A 13,757-nucleotide genomic window follows, 5' to 3' on the forward strand; every position below is an offset into this window, starting at 1 on the left:
TTTTGCAATTGGTTTTGTGGTACTGACTGCCAGCAACTGGCAACATAGTTGCCAGGGGGAATACAAATTTTTTACTGACCAGTGGTTGCCAAGTGGTTGCCAGACAGTTGCAGACTAGTCTCTGTATCAGTGTGACTGTAATCACAAGGACACCCTCTTTGTGATTCCACTGAGCAACCAACAACACATTTTTCGCCAACTGTTTGGGTTATACCCGAGATTCCAGAGGAACTGAAGGTTTCCACAGGATCAGTGGCTTCTGATTCTCCTTTCTGCAGTTTCATGGAAACTAAAAGAAACTACTCTGATGACACTGACTAGAAAAGAGACAGCAGATTTTTATTCATATTTCTTTTGTTAATATTCCCTTTAATAGACATGTGATGCATAACAATCACTGTAAGATAAAATTCAATGTCTTGAAAAACTTTCAGACTAATCTGAAATGGTTCGAGGTGTTTTAATATGAGTCATACCTCATAGATCAAAGCATATTGTGAGGAGAATGAATTAGACAGCTCCGTACATTAATCCTGCAGCTCTCCAGCAGTCTCAGAGAAGTTACTAAATTTCATCTCAGTAGCAGAAATCCAAAGACAGAGCACTGCTGGGAGAGAAGCCAGGGAGCAACATTGATTAGCAGCATTATCACCTCTATTCCTACCAGTTGTGCGCACACACATCGACACACACACACACACACACACACACACACACACACACACACACACACACACACACACACACACACAGGCACTTCCAAGGTTATTGCAGGTTTCTTTCACTTTGATATTGGCTGCTGCACTCAGAGTGACAATGAATTTTTCAAAGCGTTGGATTTCTCACATACAAACATGATTTTTTTTTTCTTTCTTTCTTTTTTTTTCTCCTTTCAAATGAGCCAGATAGAACTGTTTTGTGAGTTATTAAAATCTGAAGAACTCACTTGTCTTGTCCATAAGGGGCTGCTATCTGATGCTTCAAATGATATGCATGATAGTATAAGAAAGCCTCTAAAAAGCCAGAGTGTAAACATACAGTCCACAGCATATGAGGATTGATTGGCTCATCACACACAATCAGTTCTTCTAAAATGTCTCCTGGGAAGACTTTTGGTGGAGTGTTTTTTCTTTTGATAGCCTGTTATATTGATGTTCTCAGCTCGTGCAGAGCAATTATGACTTCATCCCATCTTTCAGCATAAAAGGTAAACAAACTAAAATGAGAAAAAAAATACGCTGAGGCTATTTTTGTATCCTTTGTAAGTCTTGCAATTGGAACACAGAGCTCTGCGTTCACTTGGGAACTGATCACAAGGATAGCGTTAGCAATTTGAATGGCTGAGGTAAAAATGCAACAAATAACACAAAAAATCCAGTCTGGCAGTGGCAAAAGTAAAAAAAAAAAAAAATACTGGTAAAATTGTAGTGTTACACATAGTCTCAACTGTTTTTATTTATCCACTTTTTAAGACAAAAAATTAAAATAGGATTGGTTTGAATTTTTGATTCAAAGCTACTTTACAAAAATATAACAACAAAACAATGAAAGTAAGCATATATTTTAAGGCTCTGTCCAACAGCCAGTTATTTAACATAGTTCAACTGTTTGTCAGTAATTTGGTTAAATATGACATTTATCAGATTTTAAAAAAAATTATAAACTGAGATTAGAGCAGTTTCTTGGTTGGAAGCAGCTGACGGCAACTAGCTAAAACTCCAGGGCGTTCCTCATCCAGGCCCAAGATATAATCTGGGAATGTTTCATTCCTGCACTTAAGTTTAGTTTAGAACTTATTGCTAACCAGTGAGCTTACAAGTGCTTGTAGGAAAATTACAATATCTTTAATTGGAGGTAGGCTATAACACTTTAAACAAGTGTTTGAGCTAAGATAAGCTAAGCTAAGTTAAACATGTACTAGCTGCATCTTCCTGCATAACCTAGCTGGGTGTGTCCTTATGAACTGGATGGGCAACAAACATCGACAGAGGAGTATTTGTTTCTAGTCACTTGCACATTGTATATGTACAAACTCGGGGTGTAAAGTAAGAACTCTTAAATTTTCTTAATTCTTAATTTCTTCTTCAGACTGAGTTTAGTTCATGTTTTTCCAGCTGAGGCCCAGCTCCGTCATCTAACATCCAGGACATCATTAGTCAAGCTAATCTGCTTTGTATTAGCATCGGCTTTGTTTGTCTGCATGTCAGCCACATCGTGGGCTGCTGTGGCACCTGAGCCAGAAGGCAGAACGATGCAGGTGATTAATGCAAGCCACAGTTTATGATAAATAAACCCACCGGCCTCTCATCTCTCTGCTGTTGGAGGAGCAATGACAGCATTCTGTAATCTGTTGTAGAGAAAGCTTTACTGCCGCATTCTTGTTGGCGTCTATATGAAATGAGAATGTAGATAAGCGATGAGGTGGTGAGTGTGTAATCCATATGGTGCACATCTATCTGGGTTTGTTTTGCTTGTCAGTGACCCTGAGAGTGTGAGGCACAGATGTACTGCATCCTAAATGAGCAGGTGTTGTCCAAAACAGCTATTCCAATGCATGAGTCAGGCAGGCAGGCATGACAAATATTCATGACTGCTGTTGACATGGTGTTGAAGAAATTTCCAGAACATCCGCCTACAAATGAAACTTTCATCTGGCAAGTTTGTTTTTAAAGTTTCTTGTTCTGCTCGTCAGCTTTTAAATATTTATGAACGAAAAGGCTGGAGAGATTTGTAGGGGGGAGAAAACACAGTGTTTAAACAGGAGTGAAGGTTGGCCAGACAGACAGCACCCTCTTCTGGTCACTTCTAAAAACTGCAGATTGCAAAGGCGTGTCAGAACAGACAGGTCTCTGGACATCAGTATAGTGGTTTTAAAAATAAGAATCTATTAAATTAACATTTTTGTTTAATAGTGTTTTGTTTAATGACTAACATATTGACATGATAGCATCACACAGTTGCTGCAAATTTGTTGACTGCACATCCATGACCTCACTCTTCACTATGAGGTGCCGTAAGGGACATTATTACTGAAACGCTCTCACACAAACAACTGAAACGCTCTCACACACACTACTGAAATTTTAGCTCTCACACACACTACTGAAATTTTAGCTCTCACACACACAACTGAAACGCTCTCACACACACTACTGAAATTTTAGCTCTCACACACACTACTGAAATTTTAGCTCTCACACACACTACTGAAACGCTCTCACACACACTACTGAAAAGTTCTCACACACACTACTGAAACGTTCTCACATACACTACTGAAATTTTAGCTCTCACACACACTACTGAAACGTTCTCACACACACTACTGAAACGCTCTCACACACACTACTGAAACGCTCTCACACACACTACTGAAACGCTCTCACACACACTACTGAAACGTTCTCACACACACTACTGAAACGCTCTCACACACACTACTGAAACGCTCTCACACACACTACTGAAACGCTCTCACACACACTACTGAAATTTTAGCTCTCACACACACAACTGAAACGCTCTCACACACACTACTGAAACGCTCTCACACACACTACTGAAATTTTAGCTCTCACACACACTACTGAAACGCTCTCACACACACTACTGAAACGTTCTCACACACACTACTGAAATTTTAGCTCTCACACACACTACTGAAACGCTCTCACACACACTACTGAAACGCTCTCACACACACTACTGAAACGTTCTCACACACACTACTGAAACGCTCTCACACACACTACTGAAACGCTCTCACACACACTACTGAAATTTTAGCTCTCACACACACACTACTGAAATTTTAGCTCTCACACACACACTACTGAAACGCTCTCACACACACTACTGAAACACTCTCACACACACTACTGAAATTTTAGCTCTCACACACACAACTGAAACGCTCTCACACACACAACTGAAACGCTCTCACACACACAACTGAAACGCTCTCACACACACTACTGAAATTTTAGCTCTCACACACACAACTGAAACGCTCTCACACACACAACTGAAACGCTCTCACACACACAACTGAAACGCTCTCACACACACTACTGAAATTTTAGCTCTCACACACACTACTGAAACGCTCTCACACACACAACTGAAACACTCTCACACACACTACTGAAATTTTAGCTCTCACACACACAACTGAAACGCTCTCACACACACAACTGAAACGCTCTCACACACACAACTGAAACGCTCTCACACACACTACTGAAATTTTAGCTCTCACACACACTACTGAAACGCTCTCACACACACTACTGAAACGCTCTCACACACACTACTGAAATGCTCTCACACACACTACTGAAATTTTAGCTCTCACACACACTACTGAAACGCTCTCACACACACTACTGAAATTTTAGCTCTCACACACACTACTGAAACGCTCTCACACACACTACTGAAACGCTCTCACACACACAACTGAAACGCTCTCACACACACTACTGAAACGCTCTCACACACACTACTGAAACGCTCTCTCACACACACAACTGAAACGCTCTCACACACACAACTGAAACACTCTCACACACACAACTGAAACGCTCTCACACACACTACTGAAATTTTAGCTCTCACACACACTACTGAAACGCTCTCACACACACTACTGAAACGCTCTCACACACACTACTGAAATTTTAGCTCTCACACACACTACTGAAACGCTCTCACACACACTACTGAAACGCTCTCACACACACAACTGAAACGCTCTCACACACACTACTGAAATGCTCTCACACACACTACTGAAACGCTCTCACACACACAACTGAAACGCTCTCACACACACTACTGAAATTTTAGCTCTCACACACACTACTGAAACGCTCTCACACACACTACTGAAAAACCAAGTCATTTCAGTGAACAGGAAGGCATTTCAGTTAAACAGGAAGGTGTTTCAGTTGAACAGGAAGGCGTTTCAGTTGAACAGGAAGGCATTTCAGTTGAACAGGAAGGCATTTCAGTTAAACAGGAAGTTAATTCTTGACAAGGAAACTGAAGGAAAAAGTGTTAGATTTCAAACAAACCACTACACAGATGTCTACTCAGCAACCTGTTAGTTAGGGGTGGGTTTTTATAATCGATTTATTGATTAAAATCGATTCTGGCTTGGATAACGTGAAATCGATTCATTAAAATCCTGAATCGATTTTTTAATATAAATTTATTTTGCCCGAAATGCCAGAATCTCTGGTGAAACCTCACAAAATTTCAACAACCACCAAACAGCTAAGACAGTAAATGAGAGCAGGTACACGGCTTCTGCACAAAGACGTAAACACACAGCGCGGACCCGCGGATCAGAATCAGTGAGATGTCGCCTTTCTCACCCGACAGCACGGACACGGTCGGGGCTGAAAGCCGACAGCTCGCTGACTCTGATCTGTCGGCAGGTCCGCGCTTTGTTTTCACGCCGTTTTTGCGCCGATTCTAAAGCTGTTAGTTTGATCTCTCTCCAAACAATATTGACTGAACCAGCAGCAAAAGAAGATCCAAACTGCGCTTCACATAAACATCGTCATGAATTCCTTCACTGTTTTGCTTCCACCACGATAAAATCGCACGTCATGCACAGCCCTCTCTCTCTCTTTCTCTCTCTCTGTACTTCAAGAACAGTTTCCCGTCTAAAAATCTGTTTTCTGCATTATTCGCTTGCTTGTTAGGCACAAGTCTACTGTTGTTTACAGCGCAGTTGGCCGCTGTTTTTTTTTTTTTTTTTTTCATTTTACATACTTCCGAAAAGAAAACCTAATTTCTGCCATTCAATACTGAATAAATTTAAACTTTTTAAAATTATGCAAAATGCAAAACGTTAGCCGTGTCTCTAATAAAACCGCTGTAACGTCAGAGGTAACGTTCATATGTTGATTAATGGTTTTCTTTCGTTTTTGATGTACTGCAGAATATTTTTTATAAAATCCCAGGTCAGGAAAACCACCTTCATGTTTTTATGTGTTTTATCTTCAGCTACTTTGACACAAAGGCATCTGCTGTGATGCTCACACCTTTGATAAAGTCTTGCGTGTGTCAGCTTCCTTTTTTTAAATACAAAAATATGTAAATGTACTGATCTGAATTATAATATTTCTGACTGTCAAAATTCCCCATAATCAAATCGAATTGAATTGAATCGAATCCTGGAACAAATCGATTCTGGACCTTAGTGAGACAGCTGCATTACTTAACAATATATTAGCCTCAGCATAAGTCAAAATTTAGAATAGCGGGAGACGTGCATTATCCTGGTTATTTTTTTGGCATATGTGCTTTTTGTCTTTTTTAGCAAAGAAAAATATCTTAAAATCATCAATAAAACCAGGGAGAGAAGGCTTAGCGTTCCTCCATTTAGCACAATGGATATGATATTTACTCAAAAGTATGATGATGTTAATAATGTCTGAGACATCCAATGCTAGATGATCCATATAAAAAAAATTATGATGTAATTCAAACAGTGGCACATCATTAATATTTAGGGAAATCCAATTTTTTAAGTTGCACCAAATACATTGTGTGATAGGGCATAGAAAAAAAAAAGATGTTCTAGGGTTTCATTTTCATCAGTACAAAAAGAACACTGATCCACCTCAAAGCCAAATCTCTTTTTTTAGAAATTCTGCCACAGTATTAGTTTTGTTTAAAGTGTGTTTCTTTAACTTTAGGTAGAATAGGCTATTTCATAAATTTTTAGTATGCTTTATCCAGTGTATATGAAATAACTAAACTAGAACCATGCCATGTAACCATTCTGTTGTAACTATGAAATATTTTGTCTTTGAAGAAACTACTAACAAATTTCTTATTGCATTTTTATCAAACAGCTGACATTGCCCTAGCAATAAATTTGGGAGCACTGATGAGAAATTATTGTATATCATAAAAATTTTAATCAAATGAAGCAGAGGCAGTGGGACCAGTTCACAAAATTAGTTATATTCTCTTTGAGAACAGTTTAGACAATATTTTTCTGAAAGTTCTGTGTAACTTAGAATGACACCTTTATCATCCAACAAATCTGTTATGAATATAATATTTTTGTTCAAACCAGTCACTCTTGAAAATTGATTTTTGATTAAGTGTTATTACCCTATTATTCCATAAGGTTGAATTATGGGGAGAAGTTGTGGGTACATCTCATTTTCCCAAAAATGCAACGTCTGTTTTGGAAAGTTTGATATCTTTATGGGGATTTTATTTGCCGCAAAATCACATTTCAAAATAAAGTCTAATCCTGTATACTATTTTATTAAACAAGAATCATGGGATGTGGGGCTAAGTAGAGTCTGGCTGTGACAGACAAGATTTTAACCATTTAATTCTAAGGGTGCCAACCATAAATTCCAATTCTGGAGTTTTGATACCACCTTTATTGTATCCCTTCACAAGCTGAGATCTTTCTATGTAATGGGTTTTATTCCTCCACAAAAATTCGAACACATTTCTATTTATGGTTTTCATGGTATTTATCGTTTTTTTATTTTTATATCGTTTACGTGGCGCAAAAAAGGTTGGGGACTGCTGTACTAGCAGGTTGCTGAGTAGACATCCTTGTAGTGTTTTGAAATATACCACTTTTTCCATCAGTTTCCTTGTCAGGAAACAACTTCCTGTTCAGCGGAAATGCCTCTGGTTTCAGTAGTGTGTGTGAGAGCGTTTCAGTAGTGTGTGTGAGAGCTAAAATTTCAGTAGTGTGTGTGAGAGCGTTTCAGTAGTGTGTGTGAGAGCTAAAATGTCAGTAGTGTGTGTGAGAGCGTTTCAGTAGTGTGTGTGAGAGCGTTTCAGTAGTGTGTGTGAGAGCGTTTCAGTAGTGTGTGTGAGAGCTAAAATTTCAGTAGTGTGTGTGAGAGCGTTTCAGTAGTGTGTGTGAGAGCTAAAATTTCAGTAGTGTGTGTGAGAGCTAAAATTTCAGTAGTGTGTGTGAGAGCGTTTCAGTAGTGTGTGTGAGAGCGTTTCAGTAGTGTGTGTGAGAGCTAAAATTTCAGTAGTGTGTGTGAGAGCGTTTCAGTAGTGTGTGTGAGAGCGTTTCAGTTGTGTGTGTGAGAGCTAAAATTTCAGTAGTGTGTGTGAGAGCGTTTCAGTAGTGTGTGTGAGAGCTAAAATTTCAGTAGTGTGTGTGAGAGCGTTTCAGTAGTGTGTATGAGAGCGTTTCAGTAGTGTGTGTGAGAGCGTTTCAGTTGTGTGTGTGAGAGCGTTTCAGTAGTGTGTGTGAGAGCGTTTCAGTTGTGTGTGTGAGAGCGTTTCAGTAGTGTGTGTGAGAGCTAAAATTTCAGTAGTGTGTGTGAGAGCGTTTCAGTAGTGTGTGTGAGAGCTAAAATTTCAGTAGTGTGTGTGAGAGCGTTTCAGTAGTGTGTGTGAGAGCGTTTCAGTTGTGTGTGTGAGAGCGTTTCAGTAGTGTGTGTGAGAGCGTTTCAGTAGTGTGTGTGAGAGCGTTTCAGTTGTGTCTGTGAGAGCTAAAATTTCAGTAGTGTGTGTGAGAGCTAAAATTTCAGTAGTGTGTGTGAGAGCGTTTCAGTAGTGTGTGTGAGAGCTAAAATTTCAGTAGTGTGTGTGAGAGCGTTTCAGTAGTGTGTGTGAGAGCGTTTCAGTAGTGTGTGTGAGAGCGTTTCAGTAGTGTGTGTGAGAGCTAAAATTTCAGTAGTGTGTGTGAGAGCGTTTCAGTTGTGTGTGTGAGAGCATTTCAGTAGTGTGTGTGAGAGCGTTTCAGTAGTGTGTGTGAGAGCGTTTCAGTAGTGTGTGTGAGAGCTAAAATTTCAGTAGTGTGTGTGAGAGCGTTTCAGTAGTGTGTGTGAGAGCTAAAATTTCAGTAGTGTGTGTGAGAGCGTTTCAGTTGTGTGTGTGAGAGCTAAAATTTCAGTAGTGTGTGTGAGAGCGTTTCAGTAGTGTGTGTGAGAGCGTTTCAGTTGTGTGTGTGAGAGCTAAAATTTCAGTAGTGTGTGTGAGAGTGTTTCAGTAGTGTGTGTGAGAGCTAAAGTTTCAGTAGTGTGTGTGAGAGCGTTTCAGTAGTGTGTGTGAGAGCTAAAATTTCAGTAGTGTGTGTGAGAGCGTTTCAGTAGTGTGTGTGAGAGTGTTTCAGTAGTGTGTGTGAGAGCTAAAGTTTCAGTAGTGTGTGTGAGAGCGTTTCAGTAGTGTGTGTGAGAGCTAAAATTTCAGTAGTGTGTGTGAGAGTGTTTCAGTAGTGTGTGTGAGAGCGTTTCAGTAGTGTGTGTGAGAGCGTTTCAGTAGTGTGTGTGAGAGCGTTTCAGTAATAATGTCCCTTACGGCCCCTCATACTTCTCTTCCACGACATCCCAAAGGTGCTCTATTAGATTGAGATTTGGTGACTGTGGAGGCCATTTGAGTACAGTGAACTCATGGTCATGTTCAAGAAAACAGTCTGAGATTATATAAGCTTTGTAAGATGGTGAGTTATCCTGCTGTAGGCAGCCATCAGATACTGGATATATTTTGGTCAGAGATGGAAATGGTCAGCAACAATACCCCCAAAAAGTGCCAAGAACATATTCCCAATATCATTACACCACCACCACCACCAGCCTGGCTATATGGCAGGATGGGTCCATTCTGACCCTACAATCCAAATGTTGCAGCAGAAATTGAGACTCATCACACCAGGCAATGTTTTCCCAACCATATGTTGTCCAAATGTGCTGACCTTGAGTGTTTAGTCTTACTTTCCTGTTCTTAGCTGACAGTCTGGTCTTCTGCTGCTGCAGCTCATCTGCTTCATGGTTTGACACGTTAAGGCTTCAGAGATGCTTTTCTGCACACCTTGGTTGTAACAACTGGTTAGTTACTGTTGCCCTCATTGGAACCCATTTTTGCCCAGAGAACTGCCACTCACTGGATATTTTCTCTTTCTCGGACCATTCTCTGTAAACTACAGAGATTATGTGATCAGTAGATCAGCAGTTTCTGAAATACTCAGAGGAGCCCCTCTGGCTTCCAACATTTTAAAGTCAACAGATCATCCTGACCACATCACATCTACATACCTAGAAGCACCGAGTAGCTGCCATGTGATTTCCTGACTAGCAGATGAATAGGTTTACCTACGACACGTTCTCATCCTGACGCGTAAAATACAGACGATTGTGACAAGTCGATATTTTACACGTTGGGAATGAGAGCTGGTTGGAATGAATCTGTTTTACGTGTGAAATGAAAATGATAAACCTGTCAAAGCATGATGTACGTTAAATCTGTTCACTTTCAGATCCTGAATCACTATGTGATGGCCACAACATGAAGCTATTTTATTGTTGAATTATGAGTGATACTTTGTGTTTGTGTTGGAATGGACGGCTGGAGCCTCTGCTCGAAGCGTCTCATCGTATTATCACTGGATTGTGCAGTTTCCCCTCTATATCTATCTCTCTATCTACTTTTGTTTATGAGGCTAACAATGAGAGTGATGATGAAATTATTCCCAATACTCTCTGAATAATTACATCAGAATACATAATTTTTTTAATACATTTTATTTGAAAAGGGAATACTGAGCATCTCATTTCCAAACCACCAAACTTTTATTTTATGTGCTAAAAAAAATAAAAGCTGGCCCCAAACAAATCATACAGATCTTATTTAATCACAAAAAAGATGCATATTGCAACATAATGAATGCATGATTGTGAACACCATGCAGAGAGTGTTCTAGTTCAGACGTGACAGGCAGCTTTACTACCAGCATGCTGTATATACCATCATATCATTACAGGGAGTACGTTTGCATTAAAGGCAGTTATGCAGCACAGTTTCTCTCAGTCTCTCTTCACAACACACACCTAATACTTTTAAAAGTTGCACCCTTGCTCACAAAAAAAAAAAAAAAAAAAAAAAAAAAAAAAAAAAAAAAAAAAAAAAAATCACACATACACAGAAAAACATAAATGAGACAAAGCTTAGATTTGGTCCCAGATAACCAGAGGGGCAGTTAATTATAAGAACAAACTAATCGATATTAATGATCAACGAGGAAATTTTTGGGGGGGAGAGTTTTGCAGATTGCTTTGTTGCTCATGCGTCTGCACAAATTTAAAAATGCTAAAAACTGAATATTTTTCTGTGTGTGAATCAGACGTCTGTATCAACACTCTGGTTAAAGAGCAGCAGAGAATCATAGATTACAGGAATTGTGCACAGACCTTCAATTTTTCTTCCTCTGTTCTCAAAATATGTCGATATGTCATATTTCTGCTGTGCAATTGTTTTTCTTAACACAGAGGTGGCTTTTCCATGACGCATTTCAAAAAAAAAAAAAAAAAAAAGAAAGAAAGAAAGAAAAGGAGTAAATAAAATTCCCAAAGTATAAAGACCACAGGCATTTTTTCATAAACAAACACAGTTTTAAATGAGAAATAAAACTGATAAAAAACATTTATGGTATATTACATATTTATAATATGAGGATAAATGTAAAACAAAACATTTCTATTAACCCTTGTGTGGTGTTCGTATTTTTGTTACTCAGCCAGTGTTCATGGGTCTGGTGGACCCGCTAGAGTTTTGGCTTTCCAAATTAACACTATCAAACAATTTTATGTTAAATTACTCAACAGATGTTTACTTCATCCCAATTACAAGACATATGAACAGCAAACATGGTTAATTTTTTCCCTTTACCTTTGTTAGATCACATTTATGAATTAATGTGCTTCTCGTTTTTCTTTTATATAAAATGTTATAAATAAATCAGTTATAATCAAGTGGAGTGAGTGGAAAGACACAACACATTTACATGTGAAAAAAATAATTAATTGTTAAATTTTTCTTTTGAAAAAAACTGAACACGGGTCTCACAGACCCGAACACCATACAAGGGTTAAAAAAAAAAAAAAGGTTAGCAATTGCACATAGGCTAGAATATTTCACTGATAAAGGGGGAAAATGGCACTGTTTTTTAAAAATAGATCAACATTTGAACAAAATTGTACATTTGCTTTTCCTAAGTCTTTCTACAAAATGAGGCCTGTTTGTTTTTAATAAAACACGTTAAAAATAAAAAAGACCCAACAGATGCGTGAAGAAAACGATGCGGTTTTAAAACAGACCCTTGCTTTTCTTCAGATTCTTTTGCTTCCAGTTTGGCAGAGCGTTGAACTCAACGCGACTCATCTCAAGAAGTTTCTATAAAACATTAAAAGTGAGCGGAAAAATAAATGTCGGCATTTATAACATTTTTCTTTATTTACTGAATTTAAATGTAACAAATAATTCTAATGGCCACGGAGCGAGTCCTACCTTGAAGTCCTGGTCTGAGAGGTAATCCTCCAGACGCAGAGGGTCCACTCCCTCTGGCAGCGGTTTCCTGGTCAGCTCCTCGATGGAGTACTGCTGCTTACTGAGCTTGGACAGGGCCTCTTTCACCAAGATCACTTTTTTGGAGAGCCCAGCCTGCGAACACAGAGGCAGAAATACTCTACTTTCTATTTTTTTCCACATTTAAGCTCAAACTCTGTCTTTTTGCAACACATTTAATCAAACATAACACCTGAATAAAAGGATAGAAAACAGCACTGCACTCTTGCTGCGATGCTTAGGACAAAATAATCTCCAGTTCAAGCTGTGACAGCTCCCTGACACCAACACTTCATAAGACAGACTGCAGTAAAAGACAAGCCATCACCCACCTTTGAAGCGATATTGGGGTCCTTCTCCCAGTATGGGAAGATGTTGGTGAAGGTCAGGGGTTCACAGCCTGCTAGGATCAAATAGGCCAGAGGGGGGCGCCGAGGATTCTTCTCTGTAGGTCAATGTTGTATTGAAAAACAGAAGGAAAACATAAGCCAAAAAAGAGACCGGACATTTAAGTACAGAATATTAGAGCCTTTACATAAGAACAACATTACTCAGACAAACACGTTACTACGAAAATCATTCCTGCATGACTCGACTGTTAAAGTGAAATCTGTGATCTGAAGATTTTTATGGCCTCTCTCTTTGATTTCTCTTCTTTTCTTATATTTAAAAATGATGATGAAGTATTTGTGAAGAATATTGCAAAACTTTAAATAAAATGTTCAAAATGCTTGTGTGTGACCTCTGACCTTTGCAGTACTGCAGCACAGTTTCCATGGCGCACTTCCTCTCGCTGTCCCAGCGCATTTTCGCAGATCCGGTGCACTGTGTGTCTTCAGGCTGCCAGCCCTGCCACAGATACACCTCCATACGGTTGTCGAGCAGAAACAAGGCTGAAGAAGAAATAGTGATGTGATAAGATAGCAAGCCATAACATGATTACATTGAACTTTTGTGTTGCGTTTGAACTGTTGCAAAATATTTGTGATGCATGTGGCATAAGCAGGCGTTCCTCTTGATTCCATCTTTCTTCATATCTGTAGATGTTTGCTGAAGATAAGCCTGAACTTGCTTCGCTAACTTTAAACTTTCTTTAAGAACTGAAATGTAGAAATAACTGAAATGCGACATTGCTCGCAGCTTGTGTTACCTGGTTGTTGTGCTGCGTAGAGGTTCTCCTGCAGGAAAGGCATCGCCATGACTCCTTCTGCTACCCTGGCGGGATACAGCACCTCCTCCCCTTCAAACACCCCGGAGCTCGCACTTAAGCTGAAGAGCCGCGGTGTGTGGTTGTACTTTCCTGGATCTGCAACACACACACACACACACACACACACACACACACACACACACACACACACACACACACACACACACACACACACACACACACACACACACACACACTATCT

The 13,757-nt window shown here is 39.4% G+C and overlaps 1 protein-coding gene across 4 annotated transcripts in view; it reads right to left on the bottom strand.

Moving 5' to 3' along the window:
• Positions 1-10,517: 10,517 nt before the first annotated feature.
• The window catches only part of svild (supervillin d), a 48,274-nt gene continuing 45,034 nt past the window's right edge, over positions 10,518-13,757 (bottom strand). For all 4 annotated transcript variants that reach the window (XM_080872234.1, XM_080872233.1, XM_080872235.1 and 1 more), the window contains 5 exons: positions 13,496-13,651; positions 13,095-13,238; positions 12,678-12,790; positions 12,289-12,441; positions 10,518-12,174 (listed from right to left, as the gene is read on the bottom strand). In XM_080872234.1, the coding sequence (XP_080728360.1) occupies positions 12,088-12,174; positions 12,289-12,441; positions 12,678-12,790; positions 13,095-13,238; positions 13,496-13,651 (653 nt within the window). In that variant the 3' untranslated portion in view covers positions 10,518-12,087. The remainder of the gene's footprint in view (positions 12,175-12,288; positions 12,442-12,677; positions 12,791-13,094; positions 13,239-13,495; positions 13,652-13,757) is intronic.

The sequence above is a fragment of the Rhamphochromis sp. 'chilingali' genome, assembly GCF_963969265.1.
Source record: "Rhamphochromis sp. 'chilingali' genome assembly, chromosome: 22".
Lineage (NCBI taxonomy): Eukaryota > Metazoa > Chordata > Actinopteri > Cichliformes > Cichlidae > Rhamphochromis > Rhamphochromis sp. 'chilingali'.